The 20,690-nt window shown below is 40.5% G+C and overlaps 1 protein-coding gene across 2 annotated transcripts in view; it reads left to right on the forward strand.

Moving 5' to 3' along the window:
* Positions 1 to 6,467: 6,467 nt before the first annotated feature.
* Positions 6,468 to 20,690, forward strand: part of GUF1 (GTP binding elongation factor GUF1) — a 33,112-nt gene continuing 18,889 nt past the window's right edge. Inside the window, exons 1-6 of one of the 2 annotated variants that reach the window (XM_089526956.1) lie at positions 6,468 to 6,497; positions 10,556 to 10,949; positions 11,890 to 12,001; positions 17,905 to 18,053; positions 19,190 to 19,270; positions 20,361 to 20,438. In XM_089526956.1, coding sequence (XP_089383082.1) covers positions 10,797 to 10,949; positions 11,890 to 12,001; positions 17,905 to 18,053; positions 19,190 to 19,270; positions 20,361 to 20,438 — 573 coding nt within the window. In that variant the 5' untranslated portion in view covers positions 6,468 to 6,497; positions 10,556 to 10,796. Of the gene's footprint in view, positions 6,498 to 10,555; positions 10,950 to 11,889; positions 12,002 to 17,904; positions 18,054 to 19,189; positions 19,271 to 20,360; positions 20,439 to 20,690 lie in introns of those variants that run through there. The other variant, XM_089526957.1, reaches the window with a different exon arrangement.

A 20,690-nucleotide genomic window follows, 5' to 3' on the forward strand; every position in this document is an offset into this window, starting at 1 on the left:
TATAAACTTAGCATTGCTTTCTCAGACGTAATTTTAAAGAAACTGGCATTCATTGCTGAGACTGAGCCAGCGAAAGAAGAATATGCCTGTTCCTTTCTTTCAATGACCTCTTCATGTTGATATAGGAGATTATTGCATTGATTAATAATCGGACTGCTCCCCAGTGGGATACAGTCGGGTTGAGGGCTGCTGGCGGGTATTATCGCTGTCGGGCAGTTGTAACCCAGCTGCATCCTGGGTCCCAGGCACACTTTGGAAACCAATTTTCCAAAACGACAAGCTCCCATCTTGGAAAAATGGCCTCTGAATTGTGCCTGGGACCTGGGATGCAGCCAGGTTGTAATTGCCCAGTGGCAGTGGTGGCAAATTTTGAGCGATAATACTTGACAGCACCCCACAACCCGACTGTATCCCGTTGGGGAGCAGTCGGATTATTAGTCAATGTGGTAATCTCCATAGTGTCTCTAAACAGCAGCCTGAGATATGAAAACAGTGTGATTCACTGCATCCTTTTCACTTTTCCCTTGAGATGCCATTCCTTCAGATGCTGGTGTTCTGACACTATTCTGCCATAAGAAAAAAATAAGTAGGGAGTCCTGCTTGATCTTGATTGTCTGTATGCTATAGAACTTCTCATTGTAACTTTTTGTTCTTTCTTACCCCATCCAAAAGATGGAAAAATATTGCTATGTGCCTTCAAATTGCCATATGGTGACATAGAGTTTTCTTAGCAAGATTATTCTGAGGATGTTTGCCATTGCCATCTTCTGAGGTTGAGAGACTGTGACTTGCTCAAGGTCACCCAGTGGTTTTCCATGGCTGAGTAGGAATATGAACTCTGATCTTCCAGAGTTCTAGTCCAATACTCAAAGCACATCACACTGGCTCATATGGCAAATATTTATTTTCACATTGTATATGTTATAATTTGCTGTTGTGTGCCTCAAGTCATTTTTGACTTATGGTGACCCTGAGGCAAGGCTATCATAGGGTTTTCTTGGCAAGATTTGTTTAGAGGAGGTCTGCCATTGACTTTCTCTGAGGCCGAGAGCATGTGATTTGCCCAAGATCACCCACTGGGTTTCATGGTTGAGCTGGGAATTGAACCCTAGTCTCCAAAATCATAGTGCAGTACTCAAATCACTATGCCATGCTGTCTCTCCATTTGATTTTAGCCTATGCCCAGTCTGTGACTGCTTGCTTTGTGTTAATGGACGTTTTATTGGTGATTAAACTCGCTGATGTATTAGAAATGTTTCTCTGTCTGACAAAAACCATTTGGTACAACTGAAAGGAAAACAAAACATTTCAACCTTTCCAATGGCTAGCAGCATCCTGCCTCTGTCAGCAGTCCTGCCTCTGCCACTCAAATGTCAATTTTATGATTATAGTGGCAGCAGAGCTCTAATTCATTATAAATAATGCATACAATTACTTTAGATCTTTGATTCTTCCAATAATTGTCTCAACATTCAATATTCTATCACTGTACAACATAAAACATCTGCTTGGCAAAGGATCTAAGAAATCAATGCACATTTGCATTATTCTGGCATGTAATTAAGACATAATTTCTTAGATGCCTTGGGTGTCATGTTTACATTTCAGAATATCAGCAAACACATGCCTGCCTTTCATGTTAAAGGTGCTATTTGGTGATGAACAATGTCCAAAATGTAGATTAGAAGAAGATCCACATATTTGGGCTGACCACTGCTATAATCACAGCATAGAACATCCAAATTGCTGGGTCATGGACACAGGCTGCAAGTCTATATTACATACGTGTAACTAAGTAGTATCTCCTGGCCCAACTCCTCTCCTCCAACCTATTTCAGAAGACAGCAGCTGCATTGAGAAACGATGGTCCATTCAACTGGGGATCAGGGTGCAAGAGGATAACATTGCCACCCCTCTTTAAAAGTTTCTTTAAATGTGGAGCATTTTCCACATTAGAGCTTCTTTTTGCTCTGGTTTTTAGCCCCAGAAAGTGGCCCCATACAGACAGGCCAAAATAAAGCTGCTTCAGTTGACTTTGGAGGTATGCTATTTAAATGATGCATGTGTCCTAAGAGTCTGGAAGCTGTGCCAAAGCTGTGCTCGAGTCCTTAGAACCGGAGCATGGCTTTAGCGTGGCTTCTGGCCTCTTAGGATGCATGCATCATTTAAACAACATACCTCCAAAGTGACCCCAAGCAGCTTTATTTTGGCCTGTCTGTATGGGGCCACATTTAACTCCTGATTTCGCCTTGTGTGTCGTCTAAACATCTAGGCTTCAAAAATGATTTGAAGCTGTTTTATTCAGCCAGTGCGGAAATGATTTCTAAGTTCCCATGGTGTTTTTAAGTCTTCATATTTAAGGATGTTTGAAAGACAATAAATGGGGAAAGTAATTTGCTCACCCGTGGAAGTAGGCAAAGTTAAGAATGCCTTGTCTGCCAATACTGATCCCTCCAAAATTAAAAACTGTTCTGGGTCCCTGGTTGGTAGGGCTGGAAGTAGTTTTAGTTCAACAACCTTTGGCAAGAGACATGACTCAACCCACTGCAAGAAACTGCAATGGTTTATTTCGTACTCTTTTCCCACATGCTGAGATTTCATCAATTAATCGGGTAATATTTCTTCAATCAGGTGAGTAGTCATAATTTGTAAATTTTACTGTATTAGGAAGACTTTTAATTTTTTAAAAAATCAGGTGAGTAGTTGTATTTTTAATGTGTTGGTAAAATTAGTGTGTAAGTGTTGCAACTAGTCTGGAGACCAGGGTTTAAATCTCCGCTCAGCCATGCAAACTCCCTGGGTGACCATGGGCAAGTCACACTCTCAGCCTCAGAGGGAAGCCATGGCAAACCTCCCTCTGAACAAATCCTGCCATGAAAACCCCATTATAGGGTCGCCTTAGTGTTGCCATAAGTCTTGAACGAGAACCACCAAGTCCTGCAACATCAGTTTGGAGGTTTCTGAACTAATAGCTATAAATTTGCCACTCAAAGTGCAACTCTTCCCTTGTTGTGGTTGTTGTGTTGTCTTCAAGCAATTTCTGACTTATGGCTGCCCTAAGGCTAAATCTATCATAGGGTTTTCTAGGAAAGTTTCTTCAGTTTTTGCCATTGCCATCCTCTGAGGCTGAGAGAGTGTGACTTCGCTCAAGGTCACCCAGTGGGTTTACATGGCAGCTCTTCCTAATATGACCATCATAAAAGGGGTCTTGTTGGCAAAGGAATGAATGAAGGAACAGAAGCAAAGATCTTGCATCCATCAAGAAGGCAGCCTTTCACTCCTTTCCCTCCCTAAGTCTTTTCAACCTTTCCTTTGCCCCTAGTGCGCATGCATAAGAGCATAGCTCTGTCTCAGCTGGGAAGAGCTGTCTTCCCCATTTAAATTGTGTAAACTTATAAAAATGTAGAGTCACCATTCCATATTTTGGAAGAGAGACTTCCTGCTTTTTAATTCTGTCACATTTTTTTTTGCCCCGGAGACAAACTCGAAAAATATATATTATAAAATATAAAAACCCCAAAATGTTCTATTATAAAATTAAATTAAAATTAATATAAAATAGGAAAGAAAGTCAGATAACAAATAAAATACAAAATATAAAATAATATAAAATACAATAAAATAAAAATAAAAAGTAAAATAACAATTAATAATTAACACTAAAATAAAATATAAAAATAAAATAAAAATAAAATAAAATACAAAATATAAAATAATATAAAATACAATAAAATAAAAATAAAAAGTAAAATAACAATTAATAATTAACACTAAAATAAAATATAAAAATAAAATAAAAATAAAATAAAATATAAATTGCAATAAAAATAAAATAACAATTAAAATGAACATTAAAATAAAAATAAAATAAAATATAAATAATAATATAGAATACAAAATATAAAATAATATAAAATACAATACAATACAATAAATAAAATAAAATAGTTAAAAATGAACATTAAAATAAAATATAAATAATAATATAGAATACAAAATAGAAAATAATATAAAATACAATACAGTAAAATAAATAAAATAACAGTTAAAATTTAACATTAAAATAAAATATAAAAATAAAATAAAATAAAAATATAGAATACAAAGTATAAAATAATATAAAATAACAATAAAATAAAAAATAACAATTAAAATTGAGATTAAAATAAAATAAAAAATAACATTAAAATAAAATTAAAAACCCACTGGGCGTTGTGAGCAGGAGTCCTCCTTTTCCTGGACACGTTCTCCATTTCAGACTGCTGTTCAGAAGGCATTCCAAAATGTCCTCCATTCTGAGCATGGATTGACACAGTGGTCCCCCAAACTGTGCTCTTTAATGGGTTTTGGACTTCAGCGCCGAATCCCAGACTACAGTATTGGCCAACACAGCTAAGGCTTCTGGGAGCTGAAGTCCAAAAACTCTTAAAGGGCACAGTTTGGGGAACACTGGTGACATTCATGAGTGTTTTTAGCATTTATTTGGCCATGTTCTGCATTTTTTTCCTTGAATATCCTACATTTTAACTTTTCCTTGTCCTTCTTTGCTGTTAGGACATCTGTTCACTCTGTCACTAGGTGACCCTGAGGATAGTCACACTCTCTCAGCCTCAGAGGATAGCATTGGCAACCCCCCTCTGAAGAAAAAAGGTCGCCATAAACTTGAAGGCACACAACATTATGGTCCAAAACACACACGGCAGAAATAATCCGGTTTGAGACCACTTTAACTGCCCTGGCTCAGTGCTAGGGAATCCTGGGAATTGTAGTCCTGACAGAGAAGGCTAAATGTCTCACAAAACTACAGTTCCCAGAGCTATAAGAATGTAGTGTGGTAACCTAGATTGTGTGTGTTTCTTCCAAGGACTAATGCAGTGCAGATGCAACAAGTAATCTTCATTTTATTTCCATTTATTACTGCAAGTAGCCAGCATAGAAGCTACAAGTAACTTGCTGTGAGTCCAGAGGTCTCTGACAGAGAAGGCTAAATAGATCACCAAACTACAAATCCCAGAATTCCGTAGCATTGAGCGATGGCAGTTAACGCAGTCTCAAACTGCATTATTTCTCAGTGTAGATGAGGCCAAAGACAAAAGACACATGTTCACATCATCTCAGCTTCTCTGGCTGACCTTGGGCCATGCTAGCCTACCACACAGGGCTGTTGTGACGATGAAAGGGAGTGGGGGAACAAAATGGCATTCACATCTTTCAGCTATAGGATGCAAACGATAAATGTAATAAATAAATGACAGAAAACCATCACTTTTTACTTTTCATTTTATTCTCTCTGTGTGTGTCTTCAAATTACCTGTCAATTTATGGCAACCCCATGAATTTCATAGTATTTTTTTAGGCAAGGAATACTCAGAGGTGGTTTTGTCTGTTCCTTCCTCTGAAATATAGCATACAGCACCTGGGATATTTTATTTTTTATGTTATTTTATTTTAAAATTTTAAAATTTTATTTTAATGTTAATTTTTTATTTTTATTTTATTTTAATGTTATTTTTAATTGTTATTTTATTTTTATTTTAAATTTTTATGTTAATTTTTTATTTTAATTTTATATTATTTTATATTTTGTATTCTATATTTCATTTCATTTATTTTTATATTTTATTTTAATGTTAAATTCTAATTGCTATTTATTTTTATGTTGAATTTTATATTATTTAATATTTAATATTATTTTTGTGGTTTATTTTATTTTATTGCTAAATTTTTAATTTTAATTTAAATTTTAAATGTATCTAATTTGTAAATATAAAAAAGAAAAAGATAAAATAAAAATAAAATATTAAAAATATAATATAAAAGAAGTAAAATAAAATATATATTATAAAATAAAAAGAAAATGATGTATTATAAAATTAAATTAAAAGTAAAATTAAATATGAAATGAAGTAACATAACAAATAAAATGAAATATAAAATGAAATAATTTAAAAAATAAAATAAAAATAAAATATAAAAATAAAAATAATATAAAATATAAAATATAAAATAAAAAATAAAAATAAAAATGAAAATAGAATTAAAATAAAAGTAACTATAATAGAAAATAGAGAAAAGAAAATAAAATATTAAAAATAAAATATAAAAATGAAAATGAAAAATAAAATAAAAGTAAATATAGTAGAAAATATAAAAAGTAAAATAAATTATAAAAATTAAATTAAATTAAAAATAAAAAGTAATTACATAAAACAAACTATAAAAAATAAAATTAAGTATTAAAATAAAATAAATAACATATAAAATATAAAAAATGAAAACATAAAAAGGACTTTTTTTGTCCTTATTAAGGTTTTATGGACGTTGGATGCTACTGTTCTTGACAGGGGAAGAGGGTGCTTTATTCTACAATTTCTATCTCTATGTTTTTCAAGCTATTCCCTCCCCCTTGGCGGAAGGAGAGGGCGAATGTACGTCACTTCCTTTCCCAGGACCCTCTCACGGCTTCCGCTTCCGGGTGTCTCTGAGAGAGGCCATGGGTGAGCGTGTGTCTTGACTGGGGTTGGGGTTTTCTTGGCAAGATTGGCTCAGAGCTGCCATTGCCTTCCCCTGAGGAAGTAATGCAGCGGGATTCGGGGTTCCGTAGTTTTGTGAGCCCAGTGTCGCCATGCCTCTTTCCCTGCGAGAGAGCTACAGATCCCCGCATTCCATAGCATTATCGAGCCGTGGCAGTTGAAGCGGGGTCAGGCTGCATTGTTTGTCAATGCAGATGCAGCCACACTTCCTGGCTGACCTTGGGACAGGCACTGCCTAGACCACTGGCCCCCAAAATGTCCTCTTTAAGAGATTGTGGACTTCAGCTCCCAGAATCCCAGGCTGTTGGCCAACATGGCTGAGGCTTCTGGGAGCTGAAGTCCACAATCTCTTAAAGGGCACAGTTTGGCAGCCCCTATATAGTGATATGGAGACTATAGTAGTCCCCAAACTATGTTCTTTAGGAGATGTTGGACTTCAGCTCCCAGAATCCCAAACTATTGGCCGACACAGCTGAGGCTTCTGGGAGCTGAAGTCCAAAATCTTAAAGGGCACAGTTTAGGAGCCACTGTCCTAGCATAACTTGTTAAAATAACAGGGAGTGGGGGAACAAAACACCATTTGCCTCTGTCAGCTGTTCTGTAGGATGCAAGGAATAGGAGCAATAAATGAATGACCAAAAAGCATGACCTCTTACTTTGCATCTTAGCCTCTGTGTCTACACTTGTCCGTCCAAATTCACTGGGGTTAGGGGCACAGGACCCCTGTGGATGTGGAAAAACCACAAATAACAAAAGCACTTATGTTTTTACCTGAGATGACACTTCTCTAGGAAGCTCTATAGGTCCTCCAGTGCAACTCTGTGGTCAAAATATATCATACACTGACCATAGAATTGCACTGGAGGAGCTGCAAATGCCTAGTTGAGTGATATCACTAGGAATCTCTAGGTCTTTCAGTGTGACTTTTGACCATAGAATTGCTCTGGAGGACCTAGATAATCCTAATCAAATCTGCAAAAGTCAAAGCCGCAAATGTGGAAGGACGACTGTGTGTCTGTAATCTGCCTGTTGTCCCTTCTACAGCACTTCCACCATTGCATTTCACTGAGCCTCTGGACCTGAAGGCTTCCAGGTTTGAGGAGTCAAAGCAAGGCATCAAAACAAAACAAAAACCACATTAACTCCACATCTCTGAATTTGTTAGGGTGTGTTTCTATATGGGAGGCACATCTAAGAGTGGGTTCAGCTATTGCTGCAGTTATGTAAGCCCTGCTACTCTCTGTTGTGATGTATTATCTTATATAGCCAGAATAATAAGAAGGCCATCTGCCACGGTCCAGGTGTCAGAGGGAGAGAAGATCTGCTGGACTTGATCCCTTTCCCCGCTGCTGTTCCCTTCTCCTTTTGTGTTGTGTCTCTTTAGAGCAGTGGTCCCCAAACCATCTCTTTGGACTTCAGCTCCTAGAAGCCTCAGCCATGTTGGCCAATAGTCTGGGATTCTGGGAGCTGAGGTCCAAAATCCCTTAAAGAGCACAGTTTGGGGAACACTGCTTTAGAGTGTAAGTTAAGCCTGAGGGCAGTGAAATGTCTAATAATTTGTTGCAATAGCAAGTACATTTCTATACCGCATATCAGTGCACTTAGGCACTCCCTAAACAGTTTACAAAGTGTCAGCTAATTGCCCCAAACAATCTGGGTACTTATTTTAGTGACCTCGGAAGGATGCAAACTCCTCTGAGAGCCTTTTTGGCTGAAGAGCAGGGTATAAATACTCCAAATAATTAAATAAATGTGAGCATTGTTTAGGTCTGAAGTGGGAACACTTTACACAGAAAAATCACAGAGGAGACCTAGGCATTAGTGTTCCATATTTTATACTTGTAGCCATGACTACAATCTTCTGTGTGACTTCAGATTTCATTTACACACTGAACCAACTGGAAAACATTTTTAAAACGTTAGCATCCTGTATTCCTATTCGATATTGAGTCAGGCCATTTAGCCCGTGTTCCCAATACTAACTGGGTTTCAGGCAGGATTCCTTTTAGACCTACCTTCAGATTCCTGATATTTCATAGTGGTCTTTTATCCAAGTGCTCACCAGGCCAGACTTTGTGTAATTTCACCAAAGCAGACATGATCAGGTGTATTTGTGGTAGGATGATAGTATTACAAAACTGTAAATCTGTGTGATGTCTGAAACTATTTCAGGTACGTGTGGTAAGAGTTCTGCAGTGTACAACTTCAGATATACCGTATATACTCAACTATAAGTCAACCTCATGTATAAGTTGAGGGCAAGTTTTGAGGCCAAAATTATGGATTTTGCTATGACCCATGGATAAGTCTAAAATTTAGGGGCCTATAGCAAAGGATCTAAAGGATGAAGCAAAGCAAAACAATGTCAAGGAACTTGCAAAATTCCTGCAGACATTTGTGCTTACTCTTAAGATTGCATGGATGATAGATTAGAGGGGGTTGGTGCTTCACATATTATACCCTTGCTTTACATCAGGAGATGGTTTCTTCTTTTAAATAAGAGTTAAGATACAGTACTTGCATTGACCTGTGGATAAGTCAACTCAGGTTTTTTGGGTCATTTTTGACCTAAATTTCTAGACTTATACATGAGTATATACAGTAGGTCAGCTTTGAATGTACTATACCCAAGCACATAGGCAAGAACATGCAGAGAAACTGTCCTGTTTCTCCCACACCACCTTGCTTTAACTCATTGTTCTGCATAATGTGCAGAGACAGATTAGCTTTCTCTGTAGAGACAAATGTACAGTATGCAAGTACAGTTACTTTCTGCTATATTACCACATTCTTGGAATAGCATGGCCTGTTGCGGCATATGAATACATAGTGGTGAAATAAGCATGTGCTGGTAGGTTCCCTGCTCATTCAAACATGGAAATGCCTTTCATGAGTAATGCAATCATTGAATCAGCTCTGAAAAAACACAAACCAGGTGAACAGTTTTCAAAAGTAATGGAAGTGAACTTGAACAGCAGTAGTGGTGAATGATTTGTTAAAATAATAGCACATAATAGTGGGCAGGGACTGGATAATTGCTCTGATTATTCTACTAAAGCTTTCAATTGTGGAATTAAAAGGCTATTGAATGGTTAACAGGCCTTGCAGTTGAGCTTGTAGAACAAACTTTGAGTGATGGAATATCAGCTAAATAAAATTCTGCTTATGTAATCTTATTAGAGTCCTCAAACAATCCTCACTCTTTTGTTATTGCAGATAGGCAGTGTGCCTCTCTAAAAACTCTGCCAAAATTAACAAGTTGAATGATTTCAAAATAAGGATAAATTAGACCTTAGGAAAATCATAGTTTTGGATGAAAGTTCCTACAATAGGAATTCGTTGCGGATTTCTGAGAGTGGTGGTTCAAAAAATAATATTCTCAAGTTCTGGACATATAATGATAAAAAAAGGCGCAGAGAAATTTTGAAGAGCAAACAGTACTCTGTTCAATGTCCTGTTAAGATAGAAAGCAAGGCATGATGGTACTTGCTCTCTTTTTCTGGTCATATACTGTTTAGCTATCTTTGTGGTAAGCACAAATGAAAGAGGGAAATGCTTTGAAATTTGCAGTAAATCTAAATAAACTATTAGTCTATTAGAGGGCATTGCTGTAATTGGAGACCATCTATTTCAGAGCTACTTGTTACAAACTTTCAGCTTGCAGCATGAGTAATGACAGCCTAAAAATGCTTATTAGTGAGCCAGAATGCAGCTTGGTTACTCCATTCATGGAACTACTTCTGTCATTAGGAATGTGAGGAGGGTGACCCTTCTTTCAGTCCCCCCATCCCATAAGTCTTCAAACCAGCTCCAGGAGTAGGAAAACTACTGGAACTGCTTTCACATAATGTTGCAGGTTTCCATGGGGAGAGGAAGGAAGCAAGTTCTGTAATGCCTAATAACATGAATTTGAATGCAAGCCATAGTTTGATTATGGCAAGGGAAGAAAGTAAAACTTCAAGGCAGGTTAGGCGTACCTTTAAAAACTAAGCTAAACTAAGTATATTTTTCTCTTTTTCCAGGCTCACCAAACAGATAAACATTGGACTGTCTTCTTCCTTATACAAATAATATTTTTCTGCATAAAAAAAGTCTGGTCTGTCATTTGGAAATGTGTTTGAGTGAAGGAATCAAGCATTTTATTGAAACAAGCTTATCTGTGGAATATGCTATGTTGAACCACTGGCTGAATCCATATGGTGTTTTAAAAGTTTTGTTTCCTACCCCATAGTCTGAATGGTGACTCTTGAGCTATCCTGAAGTATGTTTGCACTTGTGAAAAGGACTTTAGATCTTCATGTCTGGTTTAAGAAAGCACATCATGCAAGCATCTGTTCATATCTTTCCCTGGGAGTGGGAGGACTTCCTTCACATCGCACTGGGTCCCTCAGACAGTACCACTCTGGCGCTGGCAAGGTGACAGTTCTTTGTATACTTATGCATATTTGTAGGTTGGAGCTGTTTTCACCTTTATTAAATATCTTTCACTACTATCTGTAATGCAGTATGACTAAAAATAAATTTGAACCATATCTGCTATGAGTCACTGTCTACAATTGTACATCATGTGATATTTCCTTCTATTCAGCAAAACATGTCCATTTCCTCCTTTGATAATTGCAAACTTTTCTTTGATTCTCACTTTTTTGTTGAATCACATTAATTTAGCATACTGCTCCCACCATTTACTCAGTTTCCCTGTTCTGACTGTGTGACCCATAGTTATTTACAGATAGATTCTGTTTTGTTTGGTGGGACTTAATCTCAAGTGGGAGTACACAGGATCTATTTTTATGATTCTCTAGCTGTATCATTTCCACTAATAACCACTCAGCCAGTGTACTCTTTTAGTACTAGAATAATAAACATGTACCTGGATGTATGTTCTTCTGTTCCTTTCAAAATGTTATACAGGTGAAGCAGATGGGTGGCAAGAAGCAGTTTCTTGCCACCCCAGTTACAATAAGGCTGTGATTGGCCCAGGACAGTGGTGACCACATGGCCCACTCCCAAAGTGGGCTGCTGCCGCGGTTCTAAACAGGCCACCAGCAGGAGCAGACATTTTCCACTCCTTTTTATGGTGGCTTCTGGCTGTTTTTTTTATGGTGCCCTTGGAGAGACATCCGGTCACTTTGGGGGCATAAGTCATGGCGAAGTGGCTGGAAGCCACTTCTATTGGCCTGTCTGTTTCGGGCCATAGTGAACAACAACAACAACAACAACAACAACAAAATCAGAAAAAAATGAACAATGAATTTTAGGCTTTAATGAGATTATAAACTATATGGGCAAAGATATAAATTTGATTGCATGATTTGTCAACTAATTTAATGTTTTCTGACATTATGTGTTTTAGGATACAGTGGATATGTCAATGTTTCCAGTTGAGAATATTAGGAATTTCAGCATAATAGCTCATGTTGACCATGGCAAAAGTACTCTAGCGGATAGGCTGCTGGAGATAACAGGTGAAGTAATCGTACAGCAGGGATCATGGTATGCTGTGTTTCATCTTCCTCGATTTCATTTTGTTATGCATCCCAGATATTTTTCTACTGACTGCGATATAACAATAATGATTTAGAACAGGGCTGGACAACTTGTTCTCCATGAATTGTGGTATATCAGCTTCAATCAATCTTAGCTATTTTAGTTAGTAATGATGTATCATGGGAGTAGCAGTTGAGAAAGATGTGGAGGGTCATAAGCAACTCACCCTTTAGGAGTTTTCCAAATGCTTAAAGTAGATATGTAAAGTATAACCTTTCCTCTCTGGCAGTTGCTCATAAAAGTAGCGGCGTTTTGCTGAGGGGCGGGGCCGGTGAGAGCGGCCCCATAAAGCCGGCTCCCGGCCTCCCCTCCAGAGACGCCGCCGCTTGCCCTCTCCACCGGGCACTTGGCCCTTGAAGGACTCTTCGCCGCCGGAGCGGCGTTTTGCTGAGGGGCGGGGCCGGTGAGAGCGGCCCCATAAAGCCGGCTCCCGGCCTCCCCTCCAGAGACGCCGCCGCTTGCCCTCTCCACCGGGCACTTGGCCCTTGAAGGACTCTTCGCCGCCGGAGCGGCGTTTTGCTGAGGGGCGGGGCCGGTGAGAGTGGCCCTATAAACCCGGCTCCCGGCTTCCCTCCAGAGACGCTGCCATCTGTTCCCTCCCATCAGGGAGGGTGTTTTTGGAGGGGCAGGGTATAGGGAATAAGGTGGCTATATTGTTCTTAGCCTTAGAGCAGGGGATGTCTGAGGTGATTAACCCCTGCTCTTTTAACTGCCGGGGAAGGGTGGGGGGAGGTGATGGTTGCGGGAGATGCTTGGGCTGGAGAAGGGAGGGATAACATCTATACGAGCGGAGCTCCCATTGAGGTAGTGTGGGGCAGGGGGAGGTATGGCGGTGGGAGAAGGGACTTGCGTTCCAGGGGAAGGAGAGATCGATGCATCATATCTATCTCCCCTTCCTGTCCCTCTCCCAACCAAACGGACCTGAGGGTCACTCCAACCGTGCCACAAACCCTGTCGCTGCTCCTGTGCAATGCCAGGTCGATTAATAACAAGACCCACATCCTCCACGATCTGGTGGAGGACAGAAATTGCGACCTGGCTTGCATCACCGAGACCTGGCTTGGGCCTGAAGGGGATGCTGTGTGGGCTCAGGCCCTGCCTGCCGGGTTCTCGGTGAAGGACCAGCCCAGGTTAGGTGGGCGGGGGGGGGGGTGTGGCCTTGATACATAGAAACACCTTGTCCCTCACCAGGAACCACATCCGACAGACGTCCTATATCGAGTGTATTTACCTGACCCTGAAGGCTAGGGACAGTCTAGGGATCCTGCTAGTGTATCGGCCACCCCGTGCACTAGCGGACTCCCTTAACGAGCTGACACAGCTGGTCGCGGAGCTGATGCTGGAGACACCCAGGCTACTTGTCCTGGGTGACTTCAACATCTCCTTCACGGCCAGCTATGTTCCACCCGGTGCAGCTCGCGAATTCATGGATACCATGACGGCCATGGGCCTGTCCCAGCTGATAGAGGGTCCTACGCATTGTGCGGGTAATACTCTTGATTTGGTCTTCTGTTCGGATGCGGAAAATCCGTGGGCGGAAATAATTAACATTTCCCCCTTGTCATGGACGGATCATTTCCTGGTGGAGGCAAAAATCAAGGTCTCTACCCAGATCCCTCCCGGGGGTGGTGGACCTATTCGGATGGTCCACCCTCGAAGGCTGATGGAACCTGAGAGGTTCCAAGAAGCCTTAGAGGGGTTCATGGTTGGAAGTGACGGCGATTCTGTTGATGTCCTGACTGGTATTTGGAATACCGGTCTTTCGAGGGCTATACACAGCATCGCTCCCAAGCGCCCTCTCAGGCCCGCTTCCAAATGTAAGCCCTGGTACACGGAAGATCTCCGGGCAAGGAAGCGGGAACTGCGACGGCTAGAGTACCGTTGGCGGAAACACCTTTGCTTAGACGACAAGGCTCTCCTAGTCCAACTGTTAGAGGACTATGGAGAGGCAATACGAGCAGCAAAGAATTCGTTCTATGGTGCTCGTATTGCGTCCGCAGAGTCGCGTCCGGCAGAGTTGTTCAGGGTAGTCAGGGAGCTCACTCAGCTCCCTCCCGCCCTGAACCAGATCCTTGAACCTTCTAAGGCCTGCTGTGACCAATTTAACGACTTTTTTGCGGATAAAACCTCTCGGATAAGCGAAGGTCTTGATGCCGACATTCAAGCAGAACCTAGAGTAGAGGTATCCAGAGCCTCCGTGGACTTTATTAAACTGGATCAGTTTGAGCTGGTAAGTACCGATGATGTGGACAAGATCCTCGGAAGTGTTCGGAAGACAACCTGCTCTCTCGATCCCTGTCCCTCGTGGCTTGTGGCCCAGGGGGGACCGGCGGTAACCTTGTTGTTACGCCAGATTATTAATACATCTTTGAGGGAGGGCCAATTTCCATCAGAACTTAAATTGGCCATTATAAAACCTATTTTAAAAAAGCCCTCCCTCGACCCCCTGGTTTATAATAATTATCGGCCAGTCTCGCTGCTGCCATTTTTGGGGAAGGTGATCGAGAGGGCGGTTGCAATCCAACTTCAGGCGATCTTGGATGAAACGGATTATCTGGACCCATTTCAAACTGGCTTTCGGACGGGTTACGGGGTTGAGACGGCCATGGTCGCCCTGGTCGATGATCTCCGTCTGAGCATTGACAGGGGAAGCGTGTCCCTGTTGGTGCTATTGGACATCTCAGCGGCTTTCGATACCATAGACCATGGTATCCTTCTGGGGCGCCTGGCAGAGGTGGGAATCGGGGGCACTGCGCTCCAGTGGTTCCGGTCCTACCTCTCTGGGAGGTCCCAGATGGTGCAGCTGGGAGACGTGTGCTCCGATGAGCGGACCCTTAAAACTGGGGTCCCTCAAGGAGCCATTCTGTCTCCCACGCTATTTAACATTTACATGAAACCGCTGGGAGAGATCATCCGGAGACATGGGGCGCGGGGTTATCAGTACGCTGATGACACCCAAATTATTTTCTCTATGTCTCCGACTGATGCAGTGACTGGGGATGGCGTCTCCCCTCTCGTGGCCTGCCTAGAGTCAGTAATGGGCTGGATGAGGGAAAACCGACTCAAGCTGAATCCAGAGAAAACGGAGGTACTAGTGATAGGTTCCCCTGGTCCAGGAATGGCGGTGGTTCCACCTGTCCTGAACGGGGTCACGCTCCCTGTGAAGGACTCCGTGCGCAGTCTGGGGGTGCTTCTTGATTCGTCGCTTCACCTGACTGCTCAGGTGAATGCGACGGTCAAGAACACCTGTTATCAGCTGCGGCTTATTCGCCAGCTGCGCCCATACCTGGCCCAGAGGGACCTAGAAACCGTTGTACATGCTCTGGTAACCTCGAGATTGGATTTCTGCAATGTACTCTACATGGGGCAACCCTTATACCAAACCCGGAAACTACAGATGGTGCAAAATATGGCAGCCAGGCTGGTCACTGGTGTTTCCAGGACCAGCCATATAACACCGGTGTTGAAAGATCTTCACTGGCTGCCTATTCGTTTCCGGGCCCAATATAAGGCGTTGGTGATTACCTATAAAGCCCTAAATGGCTTGGGTCCAGGATACTTGAAGGACCGCCTCTCCCCACATATTCCGTCCCGCACCCTCAGAACATCCGGGCAGCTAATACTGAAGGTGCCTGGGGCTAGGCTTACTTCTGTCGCAAGACGGACATTTTCCATCGCCGCCCCGGCCCTTTGGAACACGCTGCCCGTCGAGCTCCGCTCGATCACCTCCCTGGCCCAATTTAAAAGGGAGTTGAAAACCTTTTATTTCCAGCTAGCATTCCCCGCATAAAAATCCTGTAGGCCTCCCTCCTCTTCCGTGGCTATGAGGATGGGCTACTGGGGTTTTAGTTGGTTTCATTTTAATTGTATTCTTGTATATTTTATGATGTTGTTTTTAATCATTGTATGTGTATTGTAATTTTTTTGTAAACCGCCCTGATCTATGGAAGGCGCGGTATATAAATAAAAGCTTTATTTATTATTTATTTAAGTATACAAAGTACTTCCTAAGATATGGTGGCATCCTATTTAGTATTTACGAGATCATTTGCTGCACTTAGGATCTTGGAAATTTTAGGATTCACTTTTACAGTCATTAATGACTGAATGTCATTCCAAAAACCTACCTATTAACCAGGCAGGGTATCTGAGGTGTTGCAGATAAAGTTGCTGAGAACTAATGACTGCAGCACCCCCCATGATTGCAAGGTGTGTTGAGTCAAATATCTGTGGCAGGAACCCAAGGAGTCTCTCCAGCTGCTTGTGTCAACATGCTCCACAACTGCGAGATTGTAGCAGTTGTCGTTTCACAACACTGATCTGCAGCACTGTGGGAACTCTGTGCTACCTGCCTTAAGAAGCAGGGTTTTCTTTGGGGGGTGAGTAGGTGGGTGGCATTAGCATAAGTACTATGACAGCAGAGCTCCACTGTTGTCTGATGATGCAGGCTCTCAACCTGTATTTTTAGAGTCTTTAACACAGACTTTCTGTTCTAGTTAAGTGAAATGAGGTTTCATTACAGCTGTTATTTGCTGTGAAATTACACTTGGCTTCCATTAAAACAAATTTTTTTTTAGTTTAATTGCCTGAAAAGCTTGAAAATATCTCCATTCTCCTGTTGGGATGTTTGAAAATTCAGCTCATGGAGGCAAATGCATTATGCAGAAATGAGCAAACATGAGCTTCCTTATTTGTTTTGTGCACTAACTGTGCACAGCTGCCACCTCATTTTTTCATTGGTGAGTTGCCATCTCTTGTCACTAGCTTTGTACAGATGCCTTTTATACAGATGTCACTTTTGTACAGATTCAACGTAAGGGACAACAACAAACAGCATTACCCTTTTAATCAATTCCAGTTCATGAAGGTTCCTGTCCGTTTCATGGGTTTGCGTATGGCAGTTGTTTGGGCCAAATGTTTGTGAGAAAGCTGTGCAAAATCAGGTATAATGGTTTTAAATTGCCTATGTAGTTGTGCATATGGTAAAATTTGAACTGGTAAGTAACCTACATGAAAACTGAACATATTATTTGGGAATAATAGCATTTGTTTTGTCTTGTGTCGAGGTAAAATTAGCAATGTATTGCATCCACACTGCTGAACTTTGCAATCATGGCACTTGTCACAACTTTCTTAATATTAATATGTTTGGAAAGATAATATATACAAATGGATATTTTTGTAATTTTGTGTCTACAAGATTGAAATACAGCTGTGCAAAACCATGGTGCGAAATACACCCCGACGGGGCGGCTTCAAGCTGCCCCAAGAGAGCTGGGTTGGGATGCAGCAACTGCCTGACACGACCCTAATTCAGCCAGAATCTGGTCCAAATAGGAGCAACAGAAAGCTACTCCTATTTGGGGTGGATTGAGGCTGCCCCATCGCTGCTTCAGCCAGCTTGGGGGCATGTGGCATCTGAATGCCATGCCCCCGAGTCACCCTAAAGCTGCCTGCCATGTAATCACCAGCACTTCTGGGTGACTTGAGGGCATAGTGTGTGTAAATGGCAAGGCCCCAAGCTGCCAGTCTGTTCCGGCCCCATGTCATTATTTGACCCAGTGGAGATTTCAAAGGGGGTGGAAATTGCTGATTGGCCTTCACCCTACCTCTCCCCAGTTCTGCTTCCGGGATGCTATGGAACAACATGGGAGGTGCTACAGGAGAAAGGAGGCACCATGAAAATTGCCTTCCTTCCCCTTTTGTTGTGAGAAGCTTCAGAGAGAGGAAAGAGCCTTCTGTGAGCTAAATGACACTGTTGGATAAAATCCATTCTTCTCTTGCAGTGCATATTAATTACTGAATATATCTAACTCTTTAGGAACCATTGCTAAAACTGACCAAAATAAACAGGTGCTGGATAAATTGCAAGTGGAGCGGGAAAGAGGAATCACTGTGAAAGCCCAGACTGCCTCTCTCATTTATAATCATGAAGGAACAAATTACCTCTTAAATCTCATTGATACACCTGTAAGTTAATTGTCAATGTGGCTCAAGTACTACTGGATCATAGTGTGTTCTTCTTTATCATGGAATGGAAAAAACATGGTAGCTTCTGTTTTGTTTATGTAGTTAGACTTATGCAAAGGTAACCTGTTCTGATTATACTAGCAGTGGGTTTTAGATTTGCATGTATTCAGGTTTTATTAAACTCTGTTGTGATGTGGGCCACTTTTGTGAGACTAAGGTCTAATTCCGCCCACCCCATCCTTCCACAAGCTGCACTCCTGATGTGCTATCTTACACTATACTAGAACCAGGGTAAGCCTAATGTCTGATTTCCCAAAATGGTTATTTTCTTATTAAAAGATTGTGCATGTTCCCATCAAAGTTTATTTATTGGGAAAATGTGGGCCGGAACAGACCACCCCAAAAGGGTGGATTGGGGCCACCCCAGAGCTGGTCACTCAGGAGCCGTGGCAAACACACTCTGTGGGCCCAACCCGGTCTGGAGCTAACCCAAATAGAAGCAGAAATGATCTGCTCCTATTTGGGCTGGTAAAGGGCTGCCTTACGCGGGCCTAACACATCCCCAAGCCAGCTTCTGTGCACTTCAGTGGTGTGTGGCATCTAAATGCTGCACCCCTGGAGCTGCTTGAAGCCGCCCACATCAGGAGGGCCAGAGCGACTTCTGGACATCTTGGGGGTGTGTGGCATTTAAACACCACACCCTAGCAGCACGGAAGCCAGCTTTTCAGGCAGGTTTGTTCCAGCCCTTTGTGAGTTTTGATACTGAACCACTTCAATTCATGATGGGACTTCTACTGGATCACAGAACTGACTGAGTATGTGGACCATGTGTTATTCACCTCTGCAGTGTGAAGTAAAGCTGCAGTAATTAGCTGTACAGTATGCTGCTGCTGAAGTATTGCAGATAATTCATAGAGAGTTTATAAATGAATTCTTCAGAGATCTTATTAATTACATATAACCTTCAGTTGTCCAAAGCATCTTCAACCTTCCAGATGTGTTGGAGTAAAGTTCCTAAAAATCTACTACCCAAAAATCTATTAGCCATGCTGTAATGGGAGCCATAGACCAAAACTTTAGGAGATCATGCCTTGGAGATTTCATCCATTATCTCACTTTTTTCCTCCTTTGCACAGGGCCATGTGGATTTCAACTATGAAGTATCCCGGTCTTTGTCAGCTTGTCAAGGCGTCTTGCTTGTAGTGGATGCAAATGAGGTAGGGCTTTGAACCATTTTTCAATGATGTGTAAAATGAAAAAAGTAACTGGCTTTGGAACATAGCAATAGCAAAAGCAAGAATATTTATATACTGCTTATCTGTGCACTTAAACACTCCCTACAGGGTTTGCAGTGTATAAACTAATTGCCCCCAACAAGCTGGGTACTCATTTTAGCAACCTCAGAAGGATGCTAGGCTGAGTCAGCCCTGAGCCCCTGGCTAGTACTGAATACACAACCTTGTGGTTTATGAGTGAGTGGCTACAGTACAGTCATTTAACCTCTGCGACACCAGAGTTTCAAGAAGTATTTTCTTAAATACTTTAATTAACCACGCACAACGTATTTTATTTTATTTTTTTATTTTTATTATATTTTTTATTTTGTTGTATTTTTATTTTATTTTAAAATTTATTTTAATTTTAATTTAATTTTATATTTTATTTAATTTTTATTTTATATTTTAGTTTATATTGTTTTTATATTATTTAATATTTAATATTTAATTTCTATTTTAGTTTATATTGTTTTTATATTATTTAATATTTAACATTTTTTATTTTATTTTATTTTTGTTATTTAATATAATTTGATTATTTTTTATTTTTATGACATTTTCATTTTATTTTTTAATTTAATATTTTATTTTGTAATTTATTTAATGAAATTTTTAATTTAAATAATTTAATTTTGTATTTAATTTTATTTATTTTACTTATTATTGTATTTTTAATTTTATATATTTTAATTTATTTTTATTTTATTATATGTTTTATATTTTATTTCATTTATTTTATATTATTTTTATTTGTATATTTTTAAATTTAATTTATTTGAATAAAGAACACCAGGTGCTCACATACCAAAGCTAGAACTGTCCCTTTTACAGCATCTGAACTAAAAGAATAGTTCGGTTGGAGCTAGTTTCTGCAGAGGTGACTTGCCTTGTGAATTGGGGGTTATCAGTTACATAACATGTTCATGGTTATTGTAATGTAAAAACTTGCTTTGTGCATTTGGTTTCCTTTTCTGTGCAAAACTATTTTGGAAAGAACATACTCAAATGTTTAATACTGGTGTTTTTCTAGGGTATTCAAGCTCAGACAGTAGCAAATTTTTATCTTGCATTTGAAGCACAACTCTCAATAATTCCTGTTATAAATAAGGTAATATCACATGTCTTATAATAATAACATATCTTAACAACTTACAAAGAGAAAATCATGACTTGATCACATTAACTTTACTGTGTTGGAACAAGAGGCTAAACACAGAAAGGTGGCTCGCTATCTTGACTATGTGTCATTTCTACCTACGGTATTTTGTTCAGTGGCCGGAAACAGATGGGCCAAAAGGAGTGGATTCTTGCCCCTTTGGGGGCATGGTGTTCATATAATGCATGCCCCCAGAGCGTCTGA

The sequence above is a fragment of the Sceloporus occidentalis genome, unplaced genomic scaffold (assembly GCF_023333645.1).
Source record: "Sceloporus occidentalis isolate IW3139 unplaced genomic scaffold, rSceOcc1.0.p SCAF_5, whole genome shotgun sequence".
NCBI classification, from domain to species: domain Eukaryota; kingdom Metazoa; phylum Chordata; class Lepidosauria; order Squamata; family Phrynosomatidae; genus Sceloporus; species Sceloporus occidentalis.